The sequence below is a fragment of the Culex pipiens genome, chromosome 1 (assembly GCF_016801865.2).
Source record: "Culex pipiens pallens isolate TS chromosome 1, TS_CPP_V2, whole genome shotgun sequence".
Classification (NCBI taxonomy): Eukaryota; Metazoa; Arthropoda; class Insecta; order Diptera; family Culicidae; genus Culex; species Culex pipiens.
Window position 1 is genome coordinate 52,522,989 of NC_068937.1, and position 12,141 is coordinate 52,535,129.

The following is a 12,141-nucleotide window of genomic DNA, read 5'->3' on the forward strand; positions in this document are numbered from 1 at the left end:
ATTTGGCTCAAACTTTGTGGGGGCCTTCCCTATGACCAAAGAAGCCATTTTGCATCATTAGTTTGTCCATATAAATTTCCATACAAATTTGGCAGCTGTTCATACAAAAATGGTACGTAAATATTCGAAAATCTGTAACTTTTGAAGGAATTTTTTGATCAATTTGGTGTCTTCGGCAAAGTTGTAGGTATTGTTAAGGACTATTTAGAAAAAAATAGATACACGGAAAAAAAAATTACCCGATTTTTTTATTAACTTTTTTTTCACAAAAACTCAAATTCCCAAAATACGTATTTTTTTATTTTCGAGATTTTTTGATATGTTTTAGGGGACAAAAATCCGCAACTTTTGAGCTATAGAGAAACATGGTCAAAAAATCTGCCGCCGAGTTATGATTTTTTGAAAAACTGGTGATTTTTGGAAAAAATCGAAATTTCATTCAAAAAATTTTTTTGACCTCATTTTTTATGCAAAATTGAATTTGCAATCGAAAAGTACTTTACAGATTTTTTGATAAAGGGCCCCGTTTTCAAGATATAGCCACCGAAAGTTTGATTTCAGCGAAATATTTGCAGTTTTTCGATTTTTAAAAATAGTGACCATGAGTGACCATCTCTAAAAATATTTTTTTTGAAAAGTTCAGAAAATTTGCTATAAAATTGTCTAAGAGACATCGAAGATTGGACCTCTGGTTGTTGAGATACAGCGGCTTAAAGAAAAAGAAACACGAAAATTGAAGTTTTCCAAGTCTCACCCAAACAGCCCACGATTTTCTAATGACGATATCTCAGCAACTAATGGTTCAATTTTCAATGTTAATACATGAAACATTCGTGAAATTTTCCGATCTTTTCGAAAAAAATATTTTGAAAATTTTTAAATCAAGACTAACATTTCAAATGGGCATAATATTCAATGTTTGGCCCTTTTAAAATGTTAGTCTTGATTTAATTTTTTTCAAAATATTTTTTTCGAAAAGATCGGAAAATTTCACGAATGTTTCATGTATTAACATTGAAAATTGAACCATTAGTTGCTGAGATATCGTCATTAGAAAATCGTGGGCTGTTTGGGTGAGACTTGGAAAACTTCAATTTTCGTGTTTCTTTTTCTTTAAGCCGCTGTATCTCAACAACCAGAGGTCCAATCTTCGATGTCTCTTAGACAATTTTATAGCAAATTTTCTGAACTTTTCAAAAAAAATATTTTTAGAGATGGTCACTCATGGTCACTATTTTTAAAAATCGAAAAACTGCAAATATTTCGCTGAAATCAAACTTTCGGTGGCTATATCTTGAAAACGGGGCCCTTTATCAAAAAATCTGTAAAGTACTTTTCGATTGCAAATTCAATTTTGCATAAAAAAATGAGGTCAAAAAAATTTTATGTATGAAATTTCGATTTTTTCCAAAAATCACCAGTTTTTCAAAAAATCATAACTCGGCGGCAGATTTTTTGACCATGTTTCTCTATAGCTCAAAAGTTGCGGATTTTTGTCCCCTAAAACATATAAAAAAATCACGAAAATCAAAAAATACGTATTTTGGGAATTTGAGTTTTTGTGAAAAAAAAGTTAATAAAAAAATCGGGAAATTTTTTTTTTCCGTGTACCTATTTTTTTCTAAATAGTCCTTAACAATACCTACAACTTTGCCGAAGACACCAAATTGATCAAAAAATTCCTTCAAAAAATACAGATTTTCGAATATTTACGTACCATTTTTGTATGAACAGCTGCCAAATTTGTATGGAAATTTATATGGACAAACTAATGATGCAAAATGGCTTCTTTGGTCATAGGGAAGGCCCCCACAAAGTTTGAGCCAAATCAAAAAATACAAATAAAATCCATTTCCGGTTTTGGTAGAGAATTGCTCTTATCTTCTTTGGCGCGTAAAATTGCAACCAGCCCGGGAGCATGTTGACAGCTCCCATACAAACTGAGCGTACCCCGTTTTGTGGGCCCAGTGGGCCTAAGATGGCGGCCTTCGATATTATCTATCCAAATTTTTGAAAATGGCGAATAGTTTAATTAAATATAGTTTTTGCCTTGTTTTGGTATAAAACGACAAAATAAGCATTATGGGATCATTTTTTTCAAAACTTGTTTAGAGATACGCCACGTTCAAATATTAGTCTAGAACTGTTGAAGTGAGCGTGCCACAAAAGCCGTCACGAAAAAAAAGTTTCCTATGCAAATTTTGAGTAGCATATTTGATGGGCGTACTCCGGCGAGGCCCACTTGCCATCTGTCGGTGGATACGCGCAACTCACGAAAACTGTCATGTTAGGGGACGGTTGATTGCAACCCTCTGATGAAAGGCAGTCAGACATTGATCTGATGTCGTTCGTACGGAATGTTTTATGCAGTGATTAGATGGTCCAACTTTCTGCTACTGTAGGCCATCATGATTTTGGAAGTGGCGCTATCTAGGCGGATGGTGCACACCCTAGCTCTTTTCAACGTATTTTGGTTTGAATTTTTACGATTTTTACACACGTTTTTCAATGCTGTTTGTTCAATGATATACATCTGTTCTCTGTGGATGTATTGATTCTTGCACTGTAACTTGGATTTGGCCCGCACTTTTCTCTCGCACTTTTGACAACAAAATTTCCAAAAACTAGGCAACCAGCAGTTGTTTATTTTAATTTCCCGTCGCAGTTTCCACCAAACTGGACATCCGCACTTTAAAATTGCGATTGACATGTGAGCAACATCGGCTCGCTTTGATCATTTTTTGAAAAAATTAAAATTTCCTAAGCCAGTTTGACAAGTCCTAATAGTGCAATCGATAGCAATAATTTAGTGCGAAGTCCAAGTTAGTGAGAATTGCGCAATAAATTAAAACTATTATTTTACTCCTGAATACAGGAAGGGGAAATATACCCATTTTCATCACACTAAGCTTTTCGACCTATTCTCATCACTTTTGCAGTTCGATGCCAACATTTCAAAAAGCATCATGTACACACCATCCTTTTTGAGAAAAACGCATTTGAATGTTGAGCATCTATTTTCAGTTCCCATTTTAATATAAAAGCAATAAAAGATGTTCTAATGATAACAAACGATGAAAAACGTTGCTTTTATTAATACTTGATCATCCAAATTCAATAAAACATTATTTCCGTAATTTTATTTAAGAAAAACAAACATAACTTCTTTTGAAATCACCAACGTCTATATCACCCTGCTGTCATTTAGGGGGACGCTTTGTTGTGATTCGTTTTTCTTCGCCGAATGTACATGGCGCTTTGTTCATGGTGCTTTTTTTTCGTCACGAGGTTCATGTAGTCTTTTGTTTGACAGGTTGACAGGGCTATATAAACAGGGACTGCTGATGGCAGAGATTTTGTTTATGTTGCTTTATTTAAAATCATGATTAAACAGACTTTACTGAAGTAACTTTTGCTCATTTTTGGTTGAGAGGTAGATTATTAGGAGTACTTCCAGAATATGCAATAACCCAGAAAGTGTCAAAATGTACATGATGCCTTTTGAAATCTTGAGTTTTTTTTTGAATAGGTCCTATAAACATATGAAAGACAATAGTTTTTAGGTCCTTTTCAAAAAAAAAAAGAGTCTGGAAATGTTACCGTCGAGTTGAACTTTTTCACTACAGTTGGGAACCCCTAGGTCTTTCCACGACCGTTTCCAATGACCGTGAGAAGATGCCAGAAAATCCAGCCACCAGCTAAATCCACAATAAACTACATATTGCGTTCGTGATTGCGTTTCATATGTTTATAGGACATTTAAAAAAAGACTTTAGAAATGTCTTCTATTTTTTGCATTTTAATAATAATAATAATAATAATAATAAAGTGATCAGAAATGGTTTTAATCGTGTTTTTTTCCAGTTGTACATAATAATTTTCATAGGGTTTTAGGATCCTATTACAACGGTAATTAATTTAATTTATTCAATTAATCACAAATTAATAACGATTTTTTATGTCTTTTAAGTCCAATGACACCTCCATCAAAAAGTGACGTTCAACTCATCTAGACAAGTTCCGACTTGAGTTGTTGTTTGTGTTGAAAAAATCTTTGTTGATCATAATTTTCGTCATTTTCAAAACACTTTTCCAGAACCACTTTCTACATCCGTTTTAAAAACCCGGAGATCTCGGAGACTAGGACCATGTCGGACGAGTACCAGCACGCGGCCCGCGGCAAGCTGAAGCTCAAGTGCGACTCCGAGATCAAGAAGAAGAAGAAAAAGAGCAAAGATAAGGACAAGGAAAAGCTGCGGGAAAAGGTCGAAAAGAGCCTGGAACAGAGCGGGAGCGGAAGTGGCCAGAACCAGCAGCAGGTGAAGCCAACCGGGCGGGTTCTGACGAAGGCGGAGGAGTCGTTCAAAAAGATGCAGGAGAAGATGGTGGGTTGGTTTGGAGATTTGAGGAGGGAATTTTGTTAATTTTTTGTTTGTTTGTTTTACAGCAAAAGAAACGAATCATGGAAAAGGCATCGATGACCCACAAGCAACGGGTGGAGCAGTTTAATCAGCATTTGGACGGCCTCACGGAACACTTTGATATTCCCAAGGTTTCGTGGACGAAATAAGCTGACGAGTGTAATTTATCTCTATTTTTAACTGCTAATGTAATGAATCACAAGTATAATAAATTGACGGAAATGAAATAATTGTTTAATCAAAGAATTAAAGAGGCCAGCCCTACTGCGTTGTTTTTATCGCGAGATGATTCAATAAACGGATCACATTTCTCAGAATCAACAGTGGACGTTGGATGCGTGGACATACCGTACCAAACGCTCTGGTTTACAGTTTCATAAGTGTTATATAGAATTTAGTTAGATTTCAAATACTGTGATATCCAAATAAAATTACCTCCATAATTTTAGGTCACAAATTGTTCAAAACACAAACATTTATTCCGGTGCTGCTTGCTGCACCGCTGGAAAATGCGGAATCATAAATACAATCGGTTCAGGGGGGAATTAACTGCAGGTTGAACTTTATAAACTTTCAAATACTTCCAATCAAAGCTGAAAAAAGTACCTTTCTCTAATCGCCAATGCCGAGCGAGATAAATGCTCGTTTTTTGAGACAATTTTGTCGACTACTATTTTAGTTTGTTTTATCTTCTGCTGCTGCTGCTCGTAACTGTTTCAATACCCGCGATCCTTACTCGTCGTTCTTCTGGGGATAGCTGAGTTCGAACATCAGCTTGCCCATTCCGGCGATTCCGACCACGCACAGGACCGCGGTCAGACCGAACAGAATGCTGTCGGCGGCGCCACCCTTCAGGAACACCGGCTTGCCGTCGGGTTTCTACGAAAAGAGACAAATTTAACATTTTTTGATGATTTCGCTTCGCGGTTCACGGCTCTCACCTGGAACTTGGCCTGGATGTGCTTGAGCTGCTTGTAGCCCTCGGCGACCTCGGCGGACGAAGCGGCCGACGTCCGGGAGAACTGGCGCGAGTTCTGCAGCATCAGGCGGGCGACGTTCTGCGAAGAATCGATTGGAGCAATGAAAATTACGTAATTTAAGGTTAAGGGAGAGGCGAAACGATTGCGTTTATTTTCGATCGCTTGTTTAATTTTAGATCATTTTCTAAAAGCACACCCGAAAACACTCACGCTGGCGGACATTTTGAAGCGGGGTTTCTTCCTGGAGATCGGATCGAAAGTACGTCGGAAAAAGAGGAATCACTCCCGTTGAAAATATCACGAGCCTCTGAAAATGGAGAAGTGACACTTGCTTGCAGCAGTCCGAGAGTGCAAACTGTCAGGTCATGCCGAGGGGTCACGCAATCGGCGGAGAAATGTCAACGCGATGATGGAAAATATGGAATTTAATAACTGCGGCACGCGCACAGGGTGACACACTCAAAAAAAGAAGTTAGTGAAGAAAATTATTTATTACTTTAAATACACTTAAACCCCGATGGTTTGACACCAACTGTTGTCAAACGAACGGGGTCACGTTTTAGTTTGACACCCCTTTTACACAGAGTTCACACACACTACCAAACGTTTGTTTTGATAGTGTGCGTGAGCGCCGTGTAAAAAGTGACAGTTCGTCACTTTTTAGTTTGACTTTGACCAACCAACGGGGTACAAACTAAAAAAGTGTCAAACGAAAAAGTGACCAACCAACGGGGGTTGAGTGTATTCAGATTTCACTTTTCAACAAAAAACATCACTTTGACACCCTCGTCAAATCGCCCTGCCGTACCGCTCCTCTTCCGGCCGCCCGTTGAACGCCAGCTCGTACAGCTGGCGCGCCATCTGGACAAACCGGTCGCGAACCTTGGCCATTTCGGCGAACCGCGGCTCCAACAACCCCATCCAGGTGGGAAACCGCTCCATCAGTACGGCCAAATCGTCCCGGTCGCACTGCTTCATCTCGCCCTCGGTTAGCTCGGTCAGTGCACGCGCGATGCCATCCTCCCACGTGAGCTCGTCCACGGGGCGGAAACTGGCCGGACATTGACAGTCAATTTGGTACGCCCAGCGGAGGTAGTGGTGGCGGTCCGTGTGGGTGGCGGTGTCGGCGAGGTTGGTGCTGGGGGGAGTAAAATGTTAGACTACTTGCAACGCGGCTCTACTTTGTTCTAGCTGTTTCATTTTTCAAATAGAACTAAAAAAGACCATCCGCAACGCGGAGTTGCAGTTTTATTTTTCGAGCAGTATTTTGAAACCGAAATAAAACTGCTCGACGAGTTTGTTTCAAACGTGAGACGATTTGGAACTGGAATAGAACTCAGTTTAAAAAAAATCAGATATATCCAGGTTTTTAAGCGAAGATGGCGTTCGAATGGTGAACGTCCGAAATGTCAAAATCACGCAGTGGTACCAATATTCCGAAAAAAGTGTGCCATGGCATGACAGCCACATTTGTTTTCTAATGTTGGTGCTACTGCGCGATTTTGACATTTCGGATGTTCACCATTCGAACGCCATCTTCGCTTAAAAACCTGGATAGAGATATGCACGTTTTCTTACACACACACACTATGATGCTGTGTTGATAATCATACGCACACAATGGAGCACCCGCAGTCGAGCAGTTTTTGACAGTTCGCTCCATAAGAAATACATTGTAGAAAAAAGCAAAAACTGCTCGAATGGAAATGCTCAATTAAAAGCATTTTTTGAAACAACATTTAGATCAGCGCGTTGCGAGCATCGTTTTCTAGTTTCATTTCCGCCAGTTCTAAAAATTTAAAACTGCTCGCAATTTGAAACATTTATAAAACTAAACATATTTTTTTTTATTTTTGAATATTCAAAAAGTTTTGAGATTTTTTGAAATTTTTGAAACTAAAAATTAAAAAAAAATGAAATTTTTAAAACTTATAAAATTTTTAAACGTTTTGAATTTTTTGAATTTTTTTGATTTTTTTACAACTTTTGAAATTTTTTAAACTTTTAAAAATTTAAGAATGTTTAAAATTTGTGAAATTCTTAAAATTTTGAAATTTTTGAATTGTTTGAAATTTTTAAATCCGTTGAAATTTTTGAAATTATTGAATTATTTTAAATTTTTGAAGTTTTTGAAATTTTTAAAATTTTTGACTCCTTTGAATTTTTTTTTTAGATTTGAAATGATTGAAATAATTGAAATTTTTAAAAAAGTTTAAATTTTCAAAATTTTTGACGCTTCTGAATTTTTTTAAGTTAGAACTTTTTTAGATTTGAAATTAATATTTTTTTTTAAATTTTAGAAATTAAAAAAAAAAATAACCTTGAAAATTTTAAAAAAAATTCAAAATTTTAAATCTAAGAAAGTTTAGCTTAAAAAATTTCAAAAAGGTATTTTTTTTTGAAAATTTCAATTTAAAAAAATATATTAATTTCAATTAAAATTTAAAAAATTTCAAAAGTGTCAAAACTTTAAAATTTTTTAAAAATTTCAGAAATTTCAAAAATTTCAATAATTTTAAAAATTTTAAAAACTTTAAAAATTTTAGAAATTTTTAAAAAATTTATATTACTTTTAAAAATTTAAAAATTTTTAAAAATTTCAAACATTTTTTTTTTAATTTCAAAAAAAAATAAAATTTGATTTTTTTTGATTTTTTTACAACTTTTGAAATTTATTAAACTTTTCAAATTTTTAAAATGTTTAAAATTTGTGAAATTCTTAAAATTTTTAAAATTGTTGAACTGTTTGAAATTTTTAAATCCTTTGAAATTTTTAAAATTATTGAATTTTTTTAAATTTTTGAAGTTTTTGAAATTTTTAAAATTTTTGACACTTTTGAATTTTTTTTAGATTTGAAATGTTTAAAATAATTGAAATTTTTAAAAAAGATTAAATTTTCAAAATTTTTGACGCTTTTGAAATTTTTTAAGTTTGAACTTTTTCAGATTTGTAATTAATATTTTTTTTTAATTTTAGAAATTTTCAAAAAAAATTAACCTTGAAAATTTAAAAAAAAAAATAAAATTTTAAATCTAAGAAAGTTTAACTTTAAAAATTTGAAAAGCGTCAAATGTTTTGAAAATTTCAATTTAAAAAAAATATATTAATTTCAATTTTTTTTTTTTTTTTTTTTTGGGAGGGTTGTCCAGCCGCACATCGTTGATGTTGAAACCTCTAAACTGGGCCCTCGTCCTGTCACGTCCGTCAGTAGTCTTGTCGTACATTACAACTAGAATCAGATCTGCCAATGAATTAGTACACTTCGACCAAATAAACACTGACGCTGTATGGATCTGACTCTAGAATAAATGCACAGTTGTGTGTTATTCATAAGTCCAACTTATTCAATTGTTCATTTAAGTCCAAATATTCATTTTCTAACTACTTTGGATTGAAAATCTAAATTTTAATCTAAAATCATCTAAACTTAATGTTCAAAACTAAACGTTCCTTTAACAGTTGTAGTACTACTTCTATCAAAAAACAATAAAAATTTGTGAACTGATATACAAATAAGATACAAATCGCGATTTGAAAAAGAAATGACCATTTACGTCAAATGATCCGTAGTTCCTCGATTCGCAACAATGGTCAATACAACCATAATCCGAAAACCGTTAGTTCAACAGATCAACGAATTTTGTCCGATATCATTACATTATTGATTGATCGAGACTCTATGGACAATTTGACATAAAAGAATGCCTATAGTATAGTATTCTACATCAATCAAAGTTTATTGACAGCATTACTCTAACTTAGCAATTGCAACTAAATTTATCATCAAATAGATTTGGAAAGCATACAGATTTATTTTAAATGCTAGTGCTAAGTAACAAATCAATTCCAGAGTTTTTTTTGAAAAGGACCAATAAACTATTGTCTTTCATATGTTTATAGGACCTAATCAAAAAAAACTCTAGAATTGTACTATCCTAAAGTCCCACCTAAATCCCACATTGTAATAGTGAAAAAGTCACAGAAGCAGCGGTGTCTTGTGCAATTGTGATATTTTCACTATCGGAGAACTACCTAGTTCACGAAGACAGCTTATCGGTCAACGCTTAAGCCCTGGGGCTGCGGCAAAGCGAGTTCTCGTAGCATGAAGTGGTGTCCATAGTGCTTATAAAAAAAAGAATGTATACCCAAATTTTAACTAATGCACTAGGATCAAATCATGCCCCTTGACTTTACAAGGCCCAGGGAAAAAAAATATATTAATTTCAATTAAAATTTAAAAAAATTTCAAAAGTGTCAAAACTTTGAAATTTTTAAAAAATTTCAGAAGTTTCAAAAATTTCAATAATTTTAAAAATTTTAAAAACTTTAAAAATTTTAGAAATTTTTAAAAAAATTATACTGCTTTTAAAAATTTCAATTTTTTTAAAAATTTCAAACAATTTTTTTTAAATTTCAAAAAAAAAAAAATTTCAATATTTTTAAAAATTTTAGAAGTTTTAAAAATTTCTCAAATTTTAAAAATTCAAAACTTTCAAAAAATTTAAAAATTTCAAAAAAAAAATAAAATTTTATGTTTTGAAAATTTCAAAAAACTCAATTTTTTTGTGTTATTAAAATTGAATATTTTGGTTATTTTCTAGAGTTTTTTTTATTAGGTCCTATAAACATATGAAAGACAATAGTTTATTGGTCCTTTTCAAAAAAAAAACTCTGGATTTGTTCTTGACTTGTTAGAGTTACTTACTTTTTATTAAACTAAAGATTTTAAATTGAATTTTTTTATGTTTTTTGAAATTTTTAAAATTTTATTTTTTTTAGAGTGTTTAAAATTAAAAAGTAATTAATTTATTTTTTAAAATTTTGTTATTTTTTTACATAAAAAAACGAACTTAGATTTTATTTAAATATTCCGTTTAAATAAAAAAATATTTAAAAAAATGGTATTACGATCGTAATTTGTTGATGGTAGATCGAGATTTGTCGATGGTAAGTTGTAATCGAATGCAATAATCACCACGGCTTTCAACATACTTTTTTCAGTGGGCTTCAAGGCTATTTTCTCAAAATTCTTACGTGTAATCCTCAAAGATCTGCTCGCCGGGCGCAATCTGGCGCGTCGCTACGATGGCAACTCTGCCCCCGGGCAGCCCCACCCGCATCACGTTGGCGCCGCAGCCGTGGTTGATCATACTGGCCAGCGGGTACGCCCCGAGACTGCGGTCCCGGTTCGAGATCCGCATGCTGGTTCCAACCGTGAGCGCATGGTGGTAGACCAGCTCCCGGATCAGGTCCTGCCTGGGCCGGGTGTTGGCGAGGGACGCCATGGCGGGTGACTTGAACAGCATGAACTCGGAAGCGAAAATGGCCACGATCGCGAAGCTGTTGTTGGTTTCCGAGTCTCGAATTCCTTTGTTCGAGGCTAGCGCGTGGACCGCGGCGTAGCGTTGCGCAGGGGTGATTGTTGTCCACGACGACGTTGTCCAGTTGAGCATGAACGGGTGAAGACCTTTGTCGAAGCGGTTGATGTGTGCGCGAAGGGCGTCCAGATCGTTGTTGAACGCAGTGACCGCGGTGAAAACGATTCTCGCCACGAGGATGGCCATGCGGCCAATCTTGTCCAGGGTGTAGAGGCCTCGCAGGATGGGACATTCGAAGCGGTGGTACCTCTGTTGAGCGAGTTTGGCACATTCCGGCGAACAGAACATGACTTCAACACAGTCAGGACACGGAAGTAGTTCCAGCGTACAAAACTTGAGACAGTGGTGGCATTGGCGGTACTGTTGGCCAAGATCGGCCACCACAACGTACGGATCGTCGATCAGTAAAGTGTCCCCAAAGTCAAAGTTCCGCTTGGCCACGAGGTGCCTTCCGTAGACATCGCCAACTTCAAGTTCAATCCCCGCTACAACGTTCGGAATGGTCGGATTTGCCGCATGACTCAGCGTGGCCTCAACCTCACACCCTTCATCATCCTGCCGCTGTCCCTCGCCGTGCCCCAGACAAAAGTTCTTCAGCATCAAAATCTTGTTCAAGTTTCCGCCCTCGCCGTCCTGCAAGGCGTTCTCAATGTTTCTCAGACACAATCCGAACTGCTCCAAGTTGTAGCAGAGCACCGAGCGCAGCTCGTACCCCCTGAACATGGCCCTGCCGCCGAACTCGGCGTACGCCAGCGACCGGTTGAAAACTTCCGCCACGCTCACCAGCTCTGGCCCCCCGCTGGCCTCGTCCAACATGCGGCTGCCCTGCTCGCAGAACTGGTCCGCCCGCGAGCTGTCCTTGGCGCCGCTTCCGCCCGAGCGGCAAAAGTGCTCCACCATGGCGGCGTACATCTGCAGGATCACCACGCTGAGGTCGGCGGCCGTTGCCGGAGTCGGTTCCAGCTGGACGTGGGCGGCCACGTGGTGCGCCGTAAACTCCGGGTAGATTTTGTGCAGCACGGAGGCCCACTTTTTGTTGAAGGATTGCAGGTGGTCCGGCGGCGGCGAGGACTGCATTTTCGGCTGAAGGAGGTTGCAAATTAGTTGGTTTAGAAATTATGTTACTATTTTTTAGATACTTACAGATATTTACTATTTTCAAACTATTTAAAAAGGCGCGAGAACATGTTTTGCGAATGGTGCCGCTGTGAACAAATCTTTGACTGATGTACGAATTCAAGTAAAACAATGTAAATGACCCAATGTGGATTTGCTCATCAAATGAAAAGGAGCCAAGAAACAGGGAAAAGAGTTTTTAATTTTAATCATGGCTGGAGTCAGTAAATGTGTTAAAAAAAATA

At 36.3% G+C, this 12,141-nt stretch overlaps 3 protein-coding genes across 3 annotated transcripts; 1 reads left to right on the forward strand and 2 right to left on the reverse strand.

The window, feature by feature from the left end:
• The first annotated feature begins 4,039 nt into the window (after positions 1 to 4,039).
• Positions 4,040 to 4,651, forward strand: LOC120412596 (protein FAM32A). Its single transcript, XM_039573134.2, has 2 exons — positions 4,040 to 4,385; positions 4,448 to 4,651. Exons 1-2 carry the CDS (start codon positions 4,149 to 4,151, stop codon positions 4,568 to 4,570), a joined length of 360 nt encoding a protein of 119 aa, XP_039429068.1. The 5' UTR covers positions 4,040 to 4,148; the 3' UTR covers positions 4,571 to 4,651.
• A 213-nt stretch (positions 4,652 to 4,864) lies between these two features.
• LOC120412599 (cytochrome c oxidase subunit 7A, mitochondrial-like) lies at positions 4,865 to 5,772 on the reverse strand. Its single transcript, XM_039573148.2, has 3 exons — positions 5,612 to 5,772; positions 5,363 to 5,479; positions 4,865 to 5,300 (listed from the first exon to the last, which is right to left on the reverse strand). The coding sequence occupies exons 1-3, from the start codon at positions 5,621 to 5,623 to the stop codon at positions 5,154 to 5,156; spliced, it is 276 nt and encodes a 91-aa protein (XP_039429082.1). The 5' UTR covers positions 5,624 to 5,772; the 3' UTR covers positions 4,865 to 5,153.
• A 150-nt stretch (positions 5,773 to 5,922) lies between these two features.
• Positions 5,923 to 12,020, reverse strand: LOC120413402 (SET and MYND domain-containing protein 4-like). The gene is made up of 3 exons (XM_039574205.2): positions 11,924 to 12,020; positions 10,437 to 11,863; positions 5,923 to 6,539 (listed from the first exon to the last, which is right to left on the reverse strand). Exons 2-3 carry the CDS (start codon positions 11,855 to 11,857, stop codon positions 6,191 to 6,193), a joined length of 1,770 nt encoding a protein of 589 aa, XP_039430139.1. The 5' UTR covers positions 11,858 to 11,863; positions 11,924 to 12,020; the 3' UTR covers positions 5,923 to 6,190.
• Between the last annotated feature and the right edge of the window lie 121 nt (positions 12,021 to 12,141).

What these genes read in the sequence shown, in the direction of transcription:
- LOC120412599 (XM_039573148.2), bottom strand. An exon ending in ACATCCAGGCCAAGTTCCAG is followed by an intron (nt 5,301 to 5,362) that starts GTGAGAGCCGTG and finishes CTCTTTTCGTAG; the next exon opens with AAACCCGACGGCAAGCCGGT.
- LOC120413402 (XM_039574205.2), bottom strand. Translation starts at nt 11,857, where the DNA reads ATGCAGTCCTCGCCGCCGCCGGACCACCTGCAATCCTTCAACAAAAAG. An exon ending in CAGATCTTTGAGGATTACAC is followed by an intron (nt 6,540 to 10,436) that starts GTAAGAATTTTG and finishes TACTCCCCCCAG; the next exon opens with CACCAACCTCGCCGACACCG.
- LOC120412596 (XM_039573134.2), top strand. Translation starts at nt 4,149, where the DNA reads ATGTCGGACGAGTACCAGCACGCGGCCCGCGGCAAGCTGAAGCTCAAG. An exon ending in AAAAGATGCAGGAGAAGATG is followed by an intron (nt 4,386 to 4,447) that starts GTGGGTTGGTTT and finishes TTTGTTTTACAG; the next exon opens with CAAAAGAAACGAATCATGGA.